The following is a 22,466-nucleotide window of genomic DNA, read 5'->3' as shown; positions in this document are numbered from 1 at the left end:
AAGATACAGGCAATGCATTTCCTTTCACTTAAGACTTTCCATTTGTGGTCTGAGAAAAGACACATCCCAAAATGTACACAGAGAAGTTTAATGTCATAATCGCAGTAGTTTTTGGACAAACGGCAGCAAAGTAGTCAACAAATTACATCATCTCACAAGCATGCATGCATACACATGCATATAAACACAAGGTGTGGCACTGATGAAGAAATAACCCTCAGGTGCGACATGATACAGTCAGCATATTAATTCACATTGTTTGCCCGTAACAAACAAAATAATCAAATAAAACATAACATACAAATCTCACTTAGGTAGCCAAATGCCCTGTGAGGGCACTTATACCCCCAAAAGTCATTTTTAAACACCAAATCTGACAAATATCGCTGTAGCTGTCTCTTTCAGCTTTTCACACACTCCCCTTCACTAAAAAGTAAGAGTATTACTGACTTTAAAACCAGCTGAAGGAACTCCTGAGTCCTGACGCTGTGTGCTGCAACCGTGTCTATATTTAGTAGTCTGTTCAACGTGGTTTGTTGACTAAGTTTCTGCCCAAGAGTCAGTGGGCATCTTAAGCCAGTTTGCTGTTTGCCTTCATGAATAAAGGCTGTATAGTAACAAAATCTTAAGCTCTGTTCCAAAATCTAGTGAGCTGAGCTGCCTTGTTGTCTACGGCCTACATAGGCAGCTACCTGTTACTTAGGAAGCTATGTGCCACACAAATAGTGTAAAGATTGACAGAGATTGAGTTGACATTAGTATGTTGCATATACAAAAAATACACAATTAGAGAAAATTTTATTATTTCCTTTTCATGTTTTTTCTATTGTACTATATTCTGGAATTTGCTTTGTTAGGGTTTGCTAAATCTCCACAAATGAAACTTTATCTTATAAGGCAGCATAACCCACTCTTGACACGCATATGATGCCTTAAAATGTTGCCTAGGGAGGATTTGGTGAAAAGTAAAAAACAGAGCTCTTGTTGCACAAATGAGCATAACTCATGATGACATCATCTTTGCACAATGATTAGGCAATGAACAGTAATGTTTTTTGATTCAGGATCTGATCATGCACAGAATGTGTGAAATCCCCATGTGGACTCAAGGGCATTCAAACATTGAACCTTCCAGGCATGATGTTTAACCTTTACAAAATCTACAGAAAAACACAACTTCGCATAAAATAATGTTCGCATAAAAGTTGAAGCGCAGGTAATGCTAAGAAACTTGTTTGCATTCAGGCAGTATTATTCTGTAACAGCTGACAAATCTGACAGTCCATCTCTGAGACAACCTGGGGTACAAAAATACCATCTCGTGCTTTAAATACCCAATATTAGCTGCTGAGTCCACAAATAAACCTACATATATGCATGTGTGCACAGCCATACATACAGATATAGAAATAGTTGCGTGCTATTGGAACCACATGCAGTTGGAACACGTTCCTCTAGGCTAGCTGTTCAGATCAATAGTGCACCGCTAACTGAGCGGGAAAAACCCCCCACTGTGGATCAATACGCTGTTACAATACACTGAACTCACTTGACAACAGAATTAAAATTGCTTAAAATACCTGAACACAAAAAAGTGTTGCAACTGTATTTCTAGCCCTAAGTTTAGCCTTAATTTGTTAAAATTTATATTAAATTTATATTATATTAAAATTCTACATTATTTTGTCAAAATAAATTAAAAATGAAACATTACAAACTATAAATCATTTTAAATGTCACCAGTAAATTTAGGCTAAAGAGATTTGCTATATAATCTAACCATGTTATTAAATCAGTGATTTTAGAGATTAACTTTAAGTTAAGATGACAAGTTAATATAAATGTAAAAATAGGGGAAATGAGCATAAACAATTAAATATTCAATTTCATCATACAGTGTATATCCAATAATTACAGATACTGATAAATTTAAAAATCTGTAATGTCAGCAACCAAATGGTTCTGATAATGTGGCTCTAGATAAAACTACATGGGTAACATGAACTATATGATAAATATACAAATACACTGATGTGATGAAGCCATCTTTGATAAATCTGTGAACAGATACCAAGACTTGCTTTGAACCTTTCGAAGGGCTCCAATTAGTGTGACATCTTTCTCAATTGTTTACCAGTATCTGAAATTTCAAAATTCTGACAAAAAAAAAAAAAAAAAAATCTGAAATCAAATTTCAGTTGATAATTATATGTTGGATATTAGCTTATATAAGTCTTTTCAAATAAAAGAAATACTTTAAAATTCTATTATTATTATCATTATAAGTTGTTAGACATTCAAAATAATAATCAGAAATATGTTCTGGCAATATTCAAATCAATCAAAATAAATTAGTTTTATAGTTCATTAAGATCAATCAATATGACAAAATTAGGTTAATAAAGGTTAAAAAAGAATAAACCGGGTAACTGAAACTTTGATGGTCCCTTTTGAACATTCTGTTGACTATAAGTAACTTTGCAACTACATGTCAACAACTTATTCAAGTAGACATGTAGGTGCAACGTTACTTATAGTCAACAGAATGTGTTAAAGGGACCATCAAACAAAGTGAAACACAACTATTTAACTTTTTTTGTTAAACTTTAAAATATCTGAATGTAAATTAACAATGCACACTCTTCACAGTGAAAGTGAGCGAGTGTCTTCCTTCAGGCCATTAACCTTAGCTGATGCTGAACCAGGCTGGCAAGTTGCACTGTGGGAATGTGCAGCACTTGGATACAAGCCTATATTGGCCAACATATATCAGAGAGCTCTGCTCATGCTCAAAACAACACAGCTACCCATGACGTCTGCATAACACCAGTTTTAGGTTGCAGGAAGCAAACTAGTGATATTAGTGTCATAACTGACATAGAAGGAAAATGAATAGGCTAAAATATCAGATGCGAAAGTCAGAACCAAAGACAGCAATACCACAGGTATTATGAATTAATTGTAAGACAGTATTATTGCAAATTCTGCAAAAAAACATATCACTAATGATCAAATGAATCACAGTGAAACACACCCAGAAAGGCTTTCAATGAACAACTCCTGTGCATTGCAACATGGATTTGTCGTAATATTGCCAGTAAAACAGATAACGGAGACTGAAAAGTCCTTGGTGGAACTGCAGCTTTATTTCAGTGCTAAAAGCCCCTATAGTTACACTTTTTCTAACACATTTCCTGGCATTCCCCACACATTCCAGCACTCCTCCTCCCTCAGAGGGTTGCCGTGGGAACAAAGTCAAGACCTCCTGACCAGAGCACGGAACAAAAACTCAGGCAAAGTTTAAAAGCACACGATCAAATCCTCACGATGTCAAGTTAGTCACTGCACCTCAAAAACACACTTAAGCAAACCCATGCATGCACGGTACTCTCTGAGACCTCAATGCGATTATATCCAATAAGCGCCACCTGTTGCTCTACAGCGACATCCTGCAGGCCCGGTTCGTCCCGTGTGCCGCGGATCCAGCTGATGATCTGGCCCATGTCTACGTCTCTGTGGATCTGCTGTGTCTGCTGTGCTGTCTGAGCTACAGCATGTTCCAGGCACAGGGAGCAGGGGGAGGGACTAGGGGGAGGGACTAGGGGGAGTGGTCAGGGTCAAAGGAGGTGTGGCTAGGGCACTTACTGGAGGCAGGCTCAAAAGGAGGGAGGGAAGGAGGAATGGCTAAATATGGAAGCACATGGAATGTGTACCGCCTGACTGAGATGTCAGATACACTTTTAAGGCAAGACACTGAATAGGAATAGGGTAAAAAATGATTCCCCAATTGATTGATTCCATTAAGAATTGCAGACATTTTTCTGTATAACAAGTTATTATAAATAAATGTAAATATGCAAATGATGCATAACCTAATTAAATATGTACTCATTTGCATACATTCCCAGAACAAAAAATATGACATTGGATAAAGCCGGGTTCAAATTTCTTGTTTCATTTTGTTGACATAATAAGTCAAAGATTTTTATAGGGGATTTTTAAATCTCTTTTTGTGACTCCATAAATAAAATAAAAAAAGAGTCAATAGCACAAAAAATGTTTTTAAGAATGAAATGTATAAAATCAGGCAAAAAAAAAAAAAACTTTAATAAAAACCTCTATAAAAACCTTCTGAATAGAAGTAGGAATAAAAAACTGTAAAGTTTGGTGTATATAAGTGCTACTGATTTCTGGCCCAGTGCTTGAAAAAAAGGCTTTTAAAGGTATGTATTGTAATTAAAATCAACAGACGCAAATACATAAAGTGCATAAAAATGTTGTTTGTCTACTAGTCTGACACATTAAAAACATGAAAAGCCAAATAGCCCAAAATCTCAAAAATGACCAGTGCACACACACACAAAAAAAAAATGTTTTGCCTGTAGTGACTTGCCTTAAAGCAGGGATATCCAGGGCGTATGTTTTCATGTTCACACGGTATGATCCAAAGGTAAACGTGTATGGCTATTTTTATGGTGCATTTGAAAGATATGCATACAGACACTAAATTACCTGAACCAACAACTGAAACAAAGTACAAACTAATTGGAACAGCGGTCGTCTGACTTATAATAGTGGCAGGGACTATATGTAACAAAAAGTGAGTGTATGAAGGCAAGGATAAGGGCCAGACTTCCTGTGCTTTAGTGGGTCTGCTGCCAAGTGAAACTAAGCTAAAGCATGCAAGCCAAACAATTCCCTAAAAATACTCCTAATCAGCATGAGTAACCAGCAAGAAGTCCCATTTCAAGGGAAGGACGCGTGATATCTGTTTAGCAAGAGCTTCCCAATCATCAGTTCACTGAATAATGTTTCAAATGTGCAGAGCTGAAATCAGGGACTTGCACTTACGAAAATATTCGCACACTGTGTGCTGCTAGTATCCACCCCAAATGATGAGAACAAAGCATGCCTGTTCAGTGAGATGGGCCTGGGTGTGAACATCCATAATGTCCAACTGACATCTCAAGTTCAATCAGATATGGATATGCAGTTATGCGTGTTAGACAACTGAAGACAGCCAATCTGTGTCAAAGAGCTTTAAAGTTTTTTAATATGAGAAATTGGCTTACCTACAAACTCTATTTGGAGTTAATTCATTGCCTGAAAGTCATTAAATAATCTTTCAGAAACTTGTGCAATCAATGTTAAGTATAGCAGAGTAGACTCAGATTTGCAATGTTAAAATGTTGTTTAAAAAAAAGTGAAAAGTGTTATTTTCACTTAATAATTTCAATTGAATTGACTAAAAACAACAAAACTTCATTCTTGTAGCATTACTGAGATTGGGCAGTTGAAAAGAGGCCGCCATAAAACAAGGTTTTAATGTTGCTTCAATGAAAGAGGCAATTCTAATCTTCCATGTTATGTGTATTATTATATTATATGATCTGAGAATAATTTCATATCAAGTATGTAATCTTTTCTTTTGCAAATAGGTATGAATATAGCACATCCCCTCCTACCTTATTGCTTAATTTTACAAGAAATCAATCCTCTCAATTCTCACCACCTGACTGCATATGCTGACTTGCATTCCTGGAGGCTTCATTTCAACATATGAACGGCGGCCCACTGAAACGCTTAGCATCAATCCGCAGCATGATGTCCGATTGAGAAAGAAGTCCAAAGGAACCTGATATTATACACTCACATGGCTAATTATTTCCAGAGAGCTTCTTCGAAATACAAAAACGATGCAATAATAGTCCCACAGAGGGCAAAATATACTAAATTCAAATCTAAATTAAGAGGTCAATCTGTTTCAGCATGAAACCTAAACTAGGATAATCTCTTTCATATTCATAGGTATTGACAGAGCCTGAAATGTAAAGCTTTTAAATTGTTAAGTTGTTTTTTTAAAGAAATTAATACTTTTATTCAGCAAGGATGCATTCAATTGATCAAAAGTCACAGTAAGAGCCAGTAACATTTATAATGCTTCAAAAGATTTCCATTTATTTCTATTGATAATAATAATAAGCGAGGTTATCACTACAATCAGCGACCCAACCCTGCAAGCGCATCTCTTCAATACCACCGTACTACCAGCATTACTATATGGGAGTGAGACATGGTCTCTAACAATTTTTTTTACAGAAACTGTAACTGGAAGAGCAATGGAGCGAAGAATGCTAAAAAATGGTGGGTGTCAAGGTTGAAAGATGCGATCATGGAGGATGGATGATGCATGTCTCGAATAGAGGATGATCGATGGACGCTGAAAGTGACAATGTGGTACCCCTATGAGATAAAGCGACCACTTGGACGCCCGCCAGCTCAGATTCCCGATAAATAAAGAATAAAGAATAACAAGAAATGCTTCTTAAGCATCAAATCAGCATAGAATGATTAGAATGATTTCTGAAGGATCATGTGACTGAAAACTGGAGTAATTCAGCTTTGCCTTCACAGGAATAAATTACAATTTAAAATATAGTAAAATAGAAAACAGTTATTTTAAATTGGAATAATATTTCACAACATTATTATTTTCATTGAATATTTTTTTTAAATAAATGCTGCCTTGGTGAGCAGAAAACTTTTGAATGGTAGTGTACATTTAAAAAGAGAAACCTAGAAACTAAAGCAACGACGTCCACACTTGAATAACTCAACACATAAAGGAAAAAGTAGAGTCTCAACCTTTCGCAGAGGAACATCCTGCATTTGTGCACAAACGTGCATACACACAAACACACAAATTTTGTAAAACAAAAGGTTCGACACACCCACATACCTTCCTGTAACACTCAGAAGCACTTAGGCTCAAGCTTTGTGAAATTGTGAATATTAACTGACATAAACACCTGAAGGCAGAAGACGACTAATTATCATTAATGGTTTAAGCTGTCTCTAAAAAATCTCTGAACCACAGGCTTGTTTATGCATGAGATTATCTAACATGTCAGACACTTTGCAGACACACCTGAGCATTTCTTCTGCGGACTAACTGAGCGAGTTAAACCAGCTGTGTCATCTTGAGAAATTCAGTGATACATGTTTAAGCTTTTTTTCATTTATCCTCCTAAAATGTCCCTGTAATCATAACTAGCTTACATTATGCCTTATACTGAGTTTAGTGGGCCCTGGCGTTGCCATTCCGGTGCCCGGTGTGTGTCACTGTAACTGGAGCTCCTGATGAGTTTTAGGATATATATATATAGTAACAAAATGTCCCTGTGAACATTTCACGACACTGTCACGGGACTCTGACACATTGCAGCCCAGCCAGGGGTGTACAAGCAAACAAGTGCATTCTAGCTATACAAAATCAATATATTTAATGCACTGCACATTCATAAATGCATTCCACTGTTGTTTCTGTGGGTTCGGCTCTCTGAAGTAGATGGGTGTATTCTGTCATAAAGGAATGCTGTTTTACATTTACTGGGCTGGATGTGCAAACATGGCAGAGCTGGGTTATAAAACATTCATGGCTTTGGAGAATGACAGTTTATCTGTGACACACAAGCCTGATTGGGAGCAATAACTCATCTAGACTGCAAGGCTTTGACTCGCAAGGACTATTACTGTCCACGAGAGGGTGTCAATGCTCCATTAAAAAGCCAAAGCATGAAAAGTATACACTTGATCAATGAACTATGCCTTCAATGTATAATTCACCCAAAAATTAACATTCTGTCATTAATTACTCACCCTCATGTCGTTCCAAACACTTAAGACTTTCATTAATCTTCAGAGCACAAAAAACTTTTTGATGAAATCTGAGCGCTTTCTGTACTATCCACACACAGCTACGCAACTACCACTTTAACGCTTCAAAAAGTCATAATGGAAAATCCATATGAATTGTGCAGTTTAGTGCACATTTTCTGGAGAGACTCAATCACTTTATACAATTTTTGGGTGAACTATCCCTTTAAGGACAGACATTACAAAAATAGCATTAGTATAGCAGACTTTTCCAGCCATTCTTTGCCACTGGATACAGATACAAAGCCAATGAAATATTATACAATGAAATGAGAATACCTATTAAACTAATTTTACTGTAGAAGTTAACTTGACTTTCTTGATTTTGCTAATTTGCATCACATTCATTGCCTGGAAAGCACACTTCAAAATCTGATATTTCCGGGTTTTCCATGCCCGTGGGAACCCTGTAGCATCTGATATTAGCATCTAATGTGAATTATAATTTCAAAACAACACATTAAACGTAAAACTGTAAATGATGGCTTACCTGGAATCTTGAGGTCTGAGGAACACAGGCTTGTGTTTGCAACGAAGTGTCACCTTTCTAGAAAGAAATTAAGACAGACAGAAAGAAAAGTGATTTAGCGCCCTGCCAAAAATTACAATAACCTAAGGGTTTAACATGTCACTACACCCAAAATGATGAATAAACAACCCTACTGAGAAATATAACCCTTCAGAACAGTCAAAAGCATCAACTGAGAAAATATTTTTGACATACTAGATTTTTTCCATTTCTGTAATTTCTCCTTGAAATTTACATTATAATACTTAAATACTTATGCTACATTATAACATAAATTAACTAATTTTATTATAGGGTTGACACTTTGATTTTACAGTTAGGTTTATTGTTTCACTGTACGCCATGGCATTCTTTGAGGAACTTTTTACAATTGCAATGCGACTCAACTCCATAACAGGAAACTTTATAATCCATGCAAACACTTTCAAATCTAATAACAGAGGGCTATATCAGACAACGCCCTACTTCTTAGTAACCCATTGTTTTGTTTTTGTTTTGTTTTTTTGTAAGTGAGCCTGTGTGTACAAGTACAACGGTCAACCTAATCCTGATGTGTTTACATTTGTCAACTCTTTAAAGGAAACTCCTTTGACAACCCGAGTTGTTTATATTGGTTGATAAAGTTTTCTTTGCAGTTCAAAACATGACGCGGATCTACTTACGATGCTCGCCCAATACGCAGCGTACGCCATGGCTCAATTCGCGTCGCTTAAAATATTAAAAAAGGTCTCCTAATGTCTTCCTCGAGCAACGTCCGCCAGCTTCTTTCATTCAAGTGAGGTGTGTTGCTGTCTCGCTCTCAGATAAAAGCCACTCCCGTGAATGTTTGTGGGTACCAGTCCAGAACACTACTGATAGCCTAATTACAGCAAATAATGATCGGGGCGGTTTTTTCTTGGTTTCTAGATGTGGCGTAATCTTTTGCATTTTATTTTGCGATGTGAAAGTCGAAGCTTAATGTGCATTGCGCATTCAAAAATTCCAGATAGTCAAAGAACACAAGCATTTTTTTCTATTGCGCAACTCTGGTTACGTACAGACACTTTAATTGCAAGTGTTAAAGTCCCCATGAAATCAAAATTGAAGGTTTTTGGCTTTCAGTATGAATATGTTAGCCTTACTGTTATCTATCTATCTATCTATCTATCTATCTATCTATCTATCTATCTAAAACACATTTGTGTAACTGGATCACAAAACCAGTCACAAGTCGCACGGGTATATTTGTGGCAATAGCCAACAATACATTGTATGGGTCAAAATTATAGATTTTTCTTTTATGCCAAAAATCATTAGGATATTAAGTAAAGATCATTTTCCATGAAGACATTTTGTAAATTTCCTACCGTAAATATATAAAACATTTATTTTTGTGAGTGAATGCAATTGCGAACATAATGGCAGCTTTAAAGGCGATTTTCTCAATGTTTAAATTTGTTTGCACCCTCAGATTCCAGATGCCAAATATTGTCCTATCCTAGCAAACCATACATCAATGGAAAGCTTATTTATTCAGCTTTCAGATGATGTATAAATCTCAATTTAAAAAAAAAAAAGGCCCATGTGACTGTTTTTGTGGTCCTTTGTTGTACAAATGAGTTTCTTAAAGTAAAGTTAACAACAGACTTTCATTTATGCAAAAATTTTAATTGTTAATTGTTTCAGGACTGCAAACCACTCTTGGTTAATTTCAAATCGGAAATGTTTAATAATTTGCTACGGAGCCCAGCACATAACATGCGGTGATGTGTTTAGATTCATACTAAAAAGAACCTGATCATAAGAGTCATTCATTTGAGAATCGGAGCGTACAATGGTCGCATACTTCCGAAATTGCTTAAGTTACTTCCCTTTCCCTACTATATCAGGTGAAAAACCAAAAGAAGTATACCCGAAATTCATAGTGCTCATAAAACAGTAGGTACCTGGATGACCTAGCCCAGGGGTTTTCAAAGTGACCGACCCAAAGTGGGGGGCCGCCAGGGGGCGCCAGGGGGGCCGCAGCAAGTTGAAAAAAAAAAAAGTTAAAAAACGTTAAAAAATAAATATTTGCTAATATGAGTATTGTTATGAAAAAACATTATAATAATTTGTTGCATAGCCTATCTGATATCTGATTGATCGGCTAGTGACAAGAATTGGCCGATTTTCACGTGATTTTCAAATGCACTCGGTGATGCATGCGATTCAATTGCACTCGGGCGCCGCATGAATAACATCGCGCAACATCAACATCACACATGCACACAGAACGCACATGTAGGAAACCTTGTGAATTACGGCCGTTTCAGATCGCGAGCGGCGCGTGAGCAGCGCGAATTTTTTTCGGCGTGCATGTTCAGTGAGTGCATTCACACCGCGAGCTGGAGCAGCGCGTGAGCGTCAAGCAGGAGCGTCGCATGAGCAGAAAATAAATATTTGTGTGTGCTGTAAAGTGGTTAGAAAAAATGAAATCAGAATCGGCTTAAATCTGTATCGGCAGGTCAAACTCAATGAAAAATCGGAATCTGCCTTGAAAATTGTAATCGGTGCATCTCATCTTTCTGATTGGCTGGTATCAAACACCATCACATAATCTGATGTTCACCTAGTCCTAGATGTTTTATTTATTTCTACATGTGCCGTGCCATAGTATTGTCAATGGGTTCAATTATACGGGGGGCCTTGGCCAGAACCTAGTGGTATTTGGGGGGCCTTGGCATGGAAAAGTTTGGGAACCCCTGACCTAGCCTACTTCTTCCAGTGACATTCTAAAGTGAGCATATGATGGACACTTTACTATCCCATGAGGCCACGGGGGAGGATTTGTGAATGGCCGTGAAGCGATGCGACTGGCACTGGTAGGTCACATGATAATGACAACATGGCGAATTTAACGTTAGTTCGTCCAGATTATAGCGTACTTTTTAGCGGTCGTTAAGTAACTTAATTGACGTTACTACTCAAAAGAGTATATGATTTCGGACGCAACCTTTGACTCGTTGTCTTGCACACGAAGGTAACGTTACCTCATGAAACTGATTTCGGACAGGCTTTTGAGTCAGGGTAAGAATGATCTACAGCAAAAATGTAATGACTACAATAGTAACTTCTCGCTAGAAATTAAATCAATCGTGGAAAAAGTTGGTCAAAAACGTACATTTTTACACACAAACTGGCCACCAATATTTTTATATGCTGCTATATCCCCCATTTAGCATTTTGTTAATTAATTATATACTTTTTATCGTTTATTGTTTATCTATATTATTATTTAATGGGGCTATCAACACCTGCAAGTGTACACTTTGAAGAGTAAATGACAGAAGGTTAATTTCGTTAATTCAACTTTATTAAAACTGCATAATACGGTAATCAAATTGCACTTCCAAAAGTAATACATTTGTGAAAAAAGAAAAAAACGAAATAAACGAATATACACATTTATTTTAAGTATAATAAATAAAACATAAAAAGCAAAGGCAGATCAGATCAGAACATTTAATGAACAAAACCGGGTCTGTATGGCAGACAGTAGGCTAGCCGAAAGCCGGACGATAAAGGTCGGTAACCGGGGAAACATCCACAAATCCAGAGGAGCAAAGAAACGAATGAGATAGCGGAAAAATCAAATGACAAACTAAACAGTGCAAGCGAGGCTACATTAATCACATTATAAATTAAAGTTGTAGGTTGTGTTTGATAGCTGAGGTAGGATAAATTTAACGCAATACTCACGTATCCTTGCTCGATGATGAATGAGAACACAATGAGCCCAACTTGGGATTTAAAAGGCTGATTTTCGCGCTTCAGGGCAGTGAAGAGTACATTATGTAGTCCAGTGGTTGTCAAGACACCGTTGGCACAACCTTAAGCAATGGCCCTGAACGATGGTTTAATTGTCAACATTGTGACAACGCTGTAACAACCTTCACCACACAACGTATTTATAGCAACCTTTTGGCCATGTTGATAAAACGTTATTAGAAGGTTGGCCAACGTTCTGTGTTTGCTGGGGATACATCTGCTGCCTTCAAAAAATCGATCAAAAGGTATCTCCTCCGGATGCAGCGTTTAGGACGCAGTGTTTTGGTTCACTGAAAGAATCGGCTCACAAGAATCATTCGTTCGAAGTTAGATTACACTGGTTACGCTGCATTAATTGATTCACTAAAGAGAACCGGCTCCTTAAGAGTAAATTGTTCGTCATCCGTTCTGGAAACGGTCTGCGCAGCTCTATTTATTTTTAACGCTGTAGAAAAGTGTAAACAGAATAGCAGACCAGCTAATCAATAAACTTTAGTTCGGCTGTTGGTGAATGCACGCTCGAGAACGATTAATAAACCTAAAATCATATAAAAAAAAAATTTTTTTTAAGGGAAATCGGTTAAGAAGAGCAGTTCCCAAACCTAAACCATTCCTTTTAACTTCAGGTCAAAAATATATATATTTAATTTGGCTAAATCAATCTGATTATATTAGATTAGGCTACACCAAGAAAGGTTCGTTTTAAGAAATAACCCAATGCACAACTGCACATTTTAACTTTCTACAGTGTTACAGAACACAAGGCAGTGTAAATTGTGTGGGGGAAAAACATACCTTGTCATTTTTCTTACGACCATGGGTTCTCTTTCTGCGCGGCATGTCTAAGGAATAAGATCACTGACTTTAAAAACACAACACAGTTTTGTTTTCACCAGAGGTGTACTTGTGGCACAGTGTTTGCTCCTCCTGTGGACTATTAACGTATCAGTCTGTGCCAGAGGCTTGAAGGACGAATGAGTTAAATAAATCAGAGCGTTTGTGCAACTTTCAGAGTGTCAGTATGAATTTGCTTTTGTTTTGAGGCTATATTGCGTGGCTTTTGTGTGTGCATGAATGCTTTTTCTTCAAACAGTATCTGTCTTTCTTGGAACTATTAACTTATTTGGACTTATTTAGATGTTTTTACTATTTTTATTTATATATTTTAATGTGCTGCGTATGTTGTATGTTTTGCTGAGGCAAACAGTGCCACGCCCCCTCAAACGCTTCTTCTCTCTTGTCCATCCTTTCTTAAAGGGGACCTATTCAAAATGCAAAATTCACTTTAGGTGTTTAAAAACAGATATGTGTCCACAGTGCGTGTAAACAACCAGCCTATAATGCTAGAAATCCACCCACTCCTTCTTTTATAATCCCCAAATCATAAACAGTCTTCAAACTAGAGGTTCCAGAACAGAAGCCTCCCCATGACTGGTAATGATATGCTCTATGCATTGACGTCACCTTCCCGCCGGAGCCACGCCCCCTCAGCGAGACTGAGTGGCAAAACAGCTGTGTGACTGGATTTAATAGGGGAAACTGCGAAAACGCGAGTAAAACAAACGATTATTAGTAAAGGTTGGACTTGATAGCGTTCCTTACAACCTACCAAAGATTCAGTGATACATGGATATTAACATGCTGCCAGGAATCGTGTTTCCTGACATTTATATGTGCCTGATTTCGATGCCGGGGAAATAGGCTACATAAAGCAAATTTGCCTGTTAACGCTTTATATAAATACAAGGTAGGTAAATATAAATATAGGTAGGTCTAAATCTGGGTGATCACTTATATCAATGTTATATATAGCCTATCATCAGGGCCGTGCACAGGGGGGTGGCCCGGTGGCTAGAGCCACTGCCCTTCTGCCCTCATCAGCTGAGGTGCCCCTCTCGACCCCTCCCTAACCCTCCAGAAGATTCCCATAAAAACGTTCTGTTATCGCTCCGCTAAAGATCCACTGATTCCGCTAATCCGCTCCGTGTTTTCCTGCTCGCTCCGCAGCGTCACTCGTAGACAAGCATGTGCCCGCTCTCCGACGACAGTTTCAGAATAGAATTTCGTCCCATTCACAGGTCGATTACAAATTACAATCCACATTACAGACAGTAGTCGATCCACAAAATTAGTATTTTGGTAATATGTTTTTGTATTTCTGTCGCAAAATGTTTTGCTCCTGGTCTTCAAATAGTGCTAACAAGTTACAACTCGTGCAACATCCATGTTCTTGGAAGAAAAGCAAATGTGTTTTGTGCCGTTAGCCACCTTGTAACCTACTATACTAAAGTACTATTAATTTAGATTAGAACACATTTAGATAATATATAGTATATTACCTTTTTATTATATATAATGTTAATATGGTCTCATTAAAATATTATAAATATGATGTATGTTATAGATAGATACTATATCAACTAAGGCAACTGATTATAATGGGAAATATATTTACAGGAGTTAAAGTGTGAAAAACTGTCTGCTAAATATTCTATACATAATGATTTACCCTCTGGCTTTCTAGAACTTTGATTCAATTTTTGCCATGTTGAATAGGCTTTGTCTTTGCTCTTTCTCACTCTGTTCTTCTAATTTTGTGAAGGCATTGTTTTTTTGTCTACAAAATCTGCAAACAACAGAAAATGTTATTTATTTATTTGTGATTTATTTATTAGTGTTATTTATATTAGATTAGATCAGTAAATAATTTGATTGAACAAGAATTCTAATTTTCACTACTCCCAGTGTATGACTGCAGAACAATGTTTGAAAATTTATGGAGCAACAGATTTTGTGTGAAAATAAATCAGAAAGGTGGTTTGTTTAAAAATCTTATTAATGTATGAGGTGGCAAGGAGGTACACACGGGGTAAAACCAGCATGGTAAGACACACAGTATTGATAAAAATACTTAAGCTAAATTAATATGCTTTTAATAATGTCTAAGTTGATACTTGTTCAAACCAATCACTTTAGTAAAGTTTATAACAATTTTGGAGTTATTTTGATAAATTAAATAATAAATGTTTGTTCAATAAATATAGGCTATCTGTCATAATTTTCATTTTAAAAATACAGAAACAAGATTCTTGAGATCTTTGTATTTAAATTGCTACATAAGTCTAAAACATAAAAAAAATATACATAAAATAGTAGATTAAATTAGCACAGAATCAACTTTGATCAAGTAAATGATCAGCCAAATTTCCAAGTCCATCATCAAAAGCGTTTATGAAAAAAAGTGCTGAGCAGAATTTGTGCCATTGAGTGGTATAAAAGAGAATTAAGTCAAATGCGCATTTTACCCCGGTGTGACTTTATAACTGTTGTAACCTGTATATCATTTCAATTTATACTTTAAGTGTATAATATTAAATTAAATGTCTATACTACTTCCATAGGATGAGGCAGCTCAGAGAGTGAGAACCCACTGAGCATCAGACAGTTAAACTGGCATTGACATTGAATTATTTAATTGGAAGAGTAATTATAACAACATAACTTGATTTTGCACTAAATCCTAATTGTAATCTTATTGCCCATATAAAATAGTTGTTTTTAATTTTCTGTATTAAGATGATACTGCCTCATTCAAACTCCTTATAGTGCCCCCTTTTTTGGTTTAAGCCACTGCCCCTCAAAATGTCTGTGCACGGCCCTGCCTATCATCATATCGTCCAGGCTTAAAACTTGTATAGTTTTTGTTTATTTAAAAACATCCTATTATGCAGAATATAAGATGGTAAGTAGTTAACTGATGAATTGTCAAAACAATAACAATGCAATGTATAGGGTATGATTTCTCTCTATGACCAGATACCTCCCTGAGTGTACCACAGCAGTCCGCCATTTTTGTTTCCTCGCTGAAACAGCTGGAGATGTGTCTGAGCCACAAATAAAACATTAAAAATGTTCTGCTATTGGATGTACCAATGAACATAAGAGTCTCCATAGACTCCCTGCACTGATCCACTGAGGACACCGTGGTTGAATTTCATTTCTGAGAGAAATGTGCCAAAGAAAGTTGCTAAAGTGTTACAGGCCTATATTTCCACAAATCATTTTACACCTGCTGCTTTACAAACGAGGGTCAGTTCAACGCTGGATTTGCACAAAAGTTGTTTCTGAAAGATTTTTAGATTAACATGACGGTAGTCGATGAGTTGAATCAACTCCACAACAACTACATACATTTATCCACCGACCATTCAGAAACATCCAGTTGCATTCTAAAAGTTGTAGTCTCTTCATCACTGTCCGACTCCGGTTTGAACATGTAAGGCTGAACACCACTTCTTAAAATTTCGGACATTTTGCCTGCGTGTTTTGTTGTATCCGAAGCAGGAGCTGTAAAGGCACCGCCCCCTTCTGGAAAGCAGCAGCTCATTTGCATTTAAAAGGACACACACAAAAACGACGTGTTTTTTTACAATAAATGATATGCGGTATTTTGAGCTGAAACTTCACAGACACATTCTGGGGACACCAGAGACTTATATTACATCTTGTGAAAAGGGCCATAATAGACCCCTTTAAAGGTATAGTTCATCCCACTGTCATCATTTACTCAGCCTAAAAAACAATATAAGACATTTTTGTCTCTCATGGAATGCAGAGGAGAAATTCTGAAGAACTGCACTCCATGCAAGTAAAATGAATGTGAGATAAATACATTTTCTCTATATTCTGATATGAAATAGGCTAATAGCTTTATGTGAGGAACACGGCTCTATATCAAAAGTTTTTGGAATTAAATGTTTTCTCTGTTTGTCTTTCTTTCTGGTTATTGCTTTCCTTAGACACACAAAAGAAAAAAGAGAAACCCAGCCACTATCCCCTCCTTTGTTTTCACCAGAAAAACAACAGATATTGCAGGAAATGCTCTTGAAAGATCTCCTGCCAGCATTCTTGAGCAATAGCATTTGATGTCGAACACACCTTATATCTTGCTCGGAGCTGAAAGAAAGCTGCTGGTTACTCACACAGGTGTGACACAATTTTTCTCTTGTTTTTCACTTAAAATAGTTTCCCCGCTTCAGTTCAGTACCTGTGACAAAATGACTGATCTATGCTTCAATTTTAATCTTCTTTGCCTGTAAGCTTAAGCCCAAAGTGACAGCAACAGATTGTTACTCAAAGCTATCTATCAGTAAACGGCATGGTGAGGCATATTAAGATCAACAAAGTTTCTCGTACTGCATGACTCGTCATGTACATGTTCTTTCGCAAGACAGTTTTGTTCATAAACCGCTAGACCACCGAAAGTTACATGTACCTTTTAATTATGATTTGAATGAAAGCTTTAGGCTAATAAATAACGTTCTTTATGCAGTTCAGTTCACATGCAGGCTGCAGCTGTAGGCCTATTTGGGTTCAATACTACCCTCTGTTGGCGCAGATCATTTTTTAACTGACCCTTATAAAAATGACAGTGGTTATGGTTGATGTACTACAAAATCATAACAATTTAAAATGGAAAGTCCTTCAGGAAGTGAAATAAGATTTCAGAATTTTTCTACAGTTTGTTTGACCGGACTGTCTGATTACCAAAAAATATTCTTAACTGTAATATAATAACTAGCTAATAATAAAAAAAAAAAAAAAATATATATATATATATATATATATATAGTCCCCCTGTAGTCAATCATTTTATCCTTTAAAACTCATCTGGGATCACCTAAATTGCATATTTAAACGTTTTTTCCTTGAAAAAAATGTCTTCATGCCTTAAAATAGCTTGAATGTAACTACACCCTTGCCTCATTTAGTATACACGGTTCTATGAATATGCAAATTAGCCCCGCCTCCACTCACTCACACCAGCTCAGAGATCCACTCGTTGATGATCACACGTTCACGTGATTGGTTACAAGGTAGTTTGTGACATCAGAAACAGTGATTTCAAACCACCAAGTGGTTTTAAGTCTGGGGTGGTATAATGCCCCTTTTTGCAAGATGTAAAATAAGTCTTTGATGTCCCCAGAGTATATGTGAAGTTTTAGCTCAAAATACCCGACAGATATTTTTATATAGCATGTTAAAATTGTTCCTTTTTGAGGGTGAGCAAAAACGCGTCGTTTTGTGTGTGTCCCTTTAAATGCAAATGAGCTGCTGCTCCCGGCACAGGGGGTGGAGCTTCAAGAGCTTGTGTGTTAACAAATCCTATTACCTCTTCTTAACATGGACTTATGCCCTTTGTTGCGTGTTCCTGGAGGCAGGGTTTATGTAAATTCCCTTCCAGCCGTTTGTTGTAGTCCTTAAAAACGATTTTTTAAAAGCAAAAATCACCCTTTGCTTTGAACTTCGAGCATCGTAACTTTGCAGATTTTGTTTATGCTCAAACAGCAACATTACACACTAACTAAAGTTAAAAAAGTGAAATCATAATCAACCACCCCTTTAAGGAGAAAATACTCAGCAATGGTGTTGACTTGGTGTTCACTCGACTTGGTGAATGGTGTTCACTCAAATATATATTTCATCACGGCCGGATGAAAACGCTAAATTATCCAAATTGACAGAGTGTGTTAAAGATATAAAAGATTGGATGACGCGTAATTTTCTATTATTAAATCCAGACAAGACAGAGGTAATACTTATCGGTTCAAAAAACCGCCCACAGAACCTCTCACAATACAACTTTGACATCGTAGGATGTCCTGTTACTTTATCCTCTACAGTAAAAGACCTGGGTGTTATACTCGATTGTAACCTGTCTTTTGAAAATCATATTTCATATGTTACAAAAACAGCCTTTTTCCACCTTAGAAACATTGCTAAGCTACGTAATATGCTATCAGTTTCTGATGCAGAAAAGTTAGTTCATGCATTCATGACCTCGAGACTAGATTACTGTAATGCTTTATTAGCTGGTTGTCCTGCATCCTCAATAAACAAGCTACAGTTAGTCCAAAATGCAGCCGCTAGAGTTCTTACTAGATCAAGAAAATATGATCATATAACACCGATTTTAGCATCACTACATTGGCTACCTATAAAGTTCCGTATTAATTATAAGGTATTGCTACTGACTTATAAAGCCCTAAACGGCTTAGCTCCAGTCTATTTAGCGGATCTTCTATCACCCTATAATCCATCGCGCTCTTTAAGATCAATAAATTCAAGGCTTTTGGTCATACCTAGGATATCCAGATCAACCAAAGGAGGGAGAGCATTTTCACATTTGGCTCCAAAACTCTGGAATAGCCTTCCTGATACTGTTCGTTGCTCGGACTCACTCTCCCAGTTTAAAACTAGATTAAAGACGCATCTTTTCAGCCAGGCATTCATATAATATTGTTAATCTCACAGTTTCAAACTACAATCCGGCCTCTAGTTCATAAATGCCAGAGGAGAACTGGCCCCCGACTGAGCCTGGGTTCTCCCAAGGTTTTTTTTTTCTCCATTAGGTCACCTGATGGAGTTTTAGGACACCATTAGGTCACTTGATGGAGTTTTTTCGGTTCCTTGCCACTGTTGCCTTTGGCTTGCTCAGTTGGGGATATTTTGGGGATATTTAATTTTATTCTATCAATCAATAAATTCCACTAGAAACAAACTTTGTTGTATTATTTTATTTTAATACTGTGAAGCTGCTTTGATACAATCTGTATTGTGAAAAGCGCTATACAAATATACTTGATTTGATTTGATTTGATTTGACTTATGAATTTGCACATGGTTTGTCTTAAAGCATATTAAAAACACCACTTAGACATTTAAACAAAATTAAAATCTCGATGTTTACCACAGGGGGACTTTAGGCCACATAATGAACAACAGTTGCCATGAAAATCCAGCAGGTGGCGTGCTTTTTTTACTTCTCAGAGAGTTTTCTACCTTGCAAACTGATGTCATGAAATAGATACTACCACTGACATTTACTATTTATAGTGATCAGATCGTTTATTTAATCCCCAATAATAATAATAAAATGAAAATAAAAAAATAATCAAATGATAAATAATTCAAAATATATATTCAAAAATATATTATAAATATATTATGCATGATTTACACATACACAATTTGTATGGACTATATTTATATAACAAAATAGTACAATAATTGCGTACAAAAATATTGTTTACTGGATAAATGATTTCTTTAAAGAGGCCATCTGTCTAATGATTTAAGATTGTGCGCATGAGGCAGGTTGTGTCATGATCAATTATTTTGTCCACTTCTGCCACCTTTTTATTTACATCATCATCCTCTATCGGTTTTCATTTCCCAGCAGTCTATAAAGTAATCAGTAATGGCAGCAGCCAGGAAGACAGTGTGACTCATTCTACTCTGAACACCCTGAAGTAGAGAAGTGAAGCACATCCACACTCAGATCTGCTATACAGCAAGTGTCCAGAGTAGAGCCATCATGTTTGCAGGAACCTTTAAACGCTTGATAATTACAGGCACCCTGTGACAGTGATAACATTCAACCACACAAAGGCTCTAGCGGCCTAACCGCCGTCCTTTTGGATGAGTGTGTGTCTTTATCTGTGTGTGGCTAAAGGTCCTCCACCTCAGATAAGACAGAAGGGACACAATCATTTAAATGGGGCCGCTGGCTCATCTCTCTTTAAATCATTCCTTCTCAAGGCACCACTGTAGTATCTATTGACTTCTAGTTCATGAAATCAGCTGTTTGTTTTGTGTCCATGCTAGTGGCTGGAAGTATTGATTTACTAAAGCCAATTAGATGAACAAGTCTTTCATTCTGCAGAATCCTATAGCAGCTTGTCTTTACCAATAACATTTACGTGACTTACATGTACTTAAATGTCTTCACAATCACAACCAGGAAAATGCTGTTTCATTTATTTAAATGACAAGGAACGTTGAGCTATTTTATTATTTGCAATCTGTAATTTACATATCAAATTGACTGACAAATTTGAAGTGTTGTTAATGTTAAAACTAAAAATTATTTTTGTTTATTAGAATATATTTGTTAAAATAAATGAAATAAATAAATAAATAAATAAATAAAATAAAAATAAAAAATATATATATATATATATATATGAAAGCAACTTAAACTTTAATGAACAACTAAAACAAACTTTAGAAATGCTGCCTTGAAATTTCTAAAATGACAAAACTAAAACTCAAATAAAACTCAAATCAAATCATATCATACATAAAAAGCACACCATACATAAAGTTACAAAAACTTAAACTAAAATGAAAATGAAAACTGAAAAAAATTCAATAAAAGCTAATTAAAAATCTTAGTCAATGCTAAATCATTAAAGCTAAAATCCTAGGGTATTTCTTCTGGCATTTTAAGGCAATTACCATGAAGTGTAATGGACATTAAATAATTAATGTCGTGTTTTAGGGGGGGTGTATTTAATGCCCACTGGATGTGGCAATGGTCGTCAGAAAGAGTACAAATGATCATACCGTTTAGATTCGTCATTGTGGTGTAAGTGAGTCTTTGTAGTTTTATAGGCATTACAGGAAAAACATTCGCTCATTGTTAAAATCTGCTTGTCATTCTCCAATATAAAAAACGAGAGACCAAATGGTCTTTTCATTCCTGAAAGAATCACAGGTTACAAAGGTTTAAAGCCAAACTAAAGGTCTCCCAAGTTATTATAAAATATTTGATTGACTTTTCAGGTAAAACACAGCAAAACTGTCAAAGTTTCTGTTACTAAAAAATGTGTTTGTACTATAATTTTGCAAAATAGGTTAGTGGAGAGTATATGTAAACATTTTCCCTACTTTTACTCTGTCATGCTCATGGGAAGAGTGTCACTTTCCACTCTCCTTGTTTTGAAAGGTCATGGATGACGTTCAGATACGTGACGGGCTCACGGATGTCACTGTTCTCGGCTGCAGGAGCAATTAGCCTTTAGGTTAACAGACTCGTGTGATGGTTTGAGATATAGAAATATCTCAGATGTTCAGGTGACCTTCTGTCAGCACAGCAGATAAGAAGAACCCTCACAAAAACTGGAAAAACTTTCTGAGAGGAAATGAGATGCTGACTTTTTTTTTTTCTTTAGCAATGCTTGTTTTGACGGTGGCAACATGCTTTTTCCAGCATAATGAGCACCACATTGTTTTAGACGGCCTGTCAGTTAAACGATTCAGTGTCAAAATAAGCAGCTCAATTCTTAAAACAGCAACATTTTAGTGCACAGCTCATCCTGCAGTGATAGCAATGTCTTTATAACAATGCTAGCGACTGCATGTTCTGGCAATGTGGCAGCTACTTATATACAATGTAAAAATGTAAATAAAAACATAAAAAATAGATTTAATGTAATTTATTTTTTATTTTTTAAAGTTTAAAGTCATCATGAAATCAAATAATTTTTATGGAATATTGCCGTATTTATTATAAATGATTTATCCGTGCACATTATTATTATTATGTTTTATTAAATTGCCCTCGTAATGTTTAATCAAAATATCTTCCCCT

The 22,466-nt window shown here is 36.3% G+C and overlaps 1 protein-coding gene across 38 annotated transcripts in view; it reads right to left on the bottom strand.

Moving 5' to 3' along the window:
• cast (calpastatin) overlaps positions 1–13,046 on the bottom strand; it is a 38,908-nt gene extending 25,862 nt beyond the window's left edge. For 9 of the 38 annotated variants that reach the window (XM_084137709.1, XM_084137750.1, XM_084137712.1 and 6 more), the window contains exon 1: positions 3,399–3,550. In XM_084137709.1, coding sequence (XP_083993835.1) covers positions 3,399–3,503 — 105 coding nt within the window. In that variant the 5' untranslated portion in view covers positions 3,504–3,550. Of the gene's footprint in view, positions 1–3,398; positions 3,577–8,206; positions 8,264–8,907; positions 9,265–12,826 lie in introns of those variants that run through there. The other 29 variants (XM_084137717.1, XM_084137722.1, XM_084137730.1 and 26 more) reach the window with 15 other exon arrangements.
• Positions 13,047–22,466: the final 9,420 nt, after the last annotated feature.

Source organism: Abramis brama (genome assembly GCF_963993115.1).
Source record: "Abramis brama genome assembly, chromosome: 15".
Lineage (NCBI taxonomy): Eukaryota > Metazoa > Chordata > Actinopteri > Cypriniformes > Leuciscidae > Abramis > Abramis brama.
The sequence above is the reverse complement of the archived record's forward strand: the minus strand, read 5'-3'. Positions and strand labels throughout refer to the sequence as shown.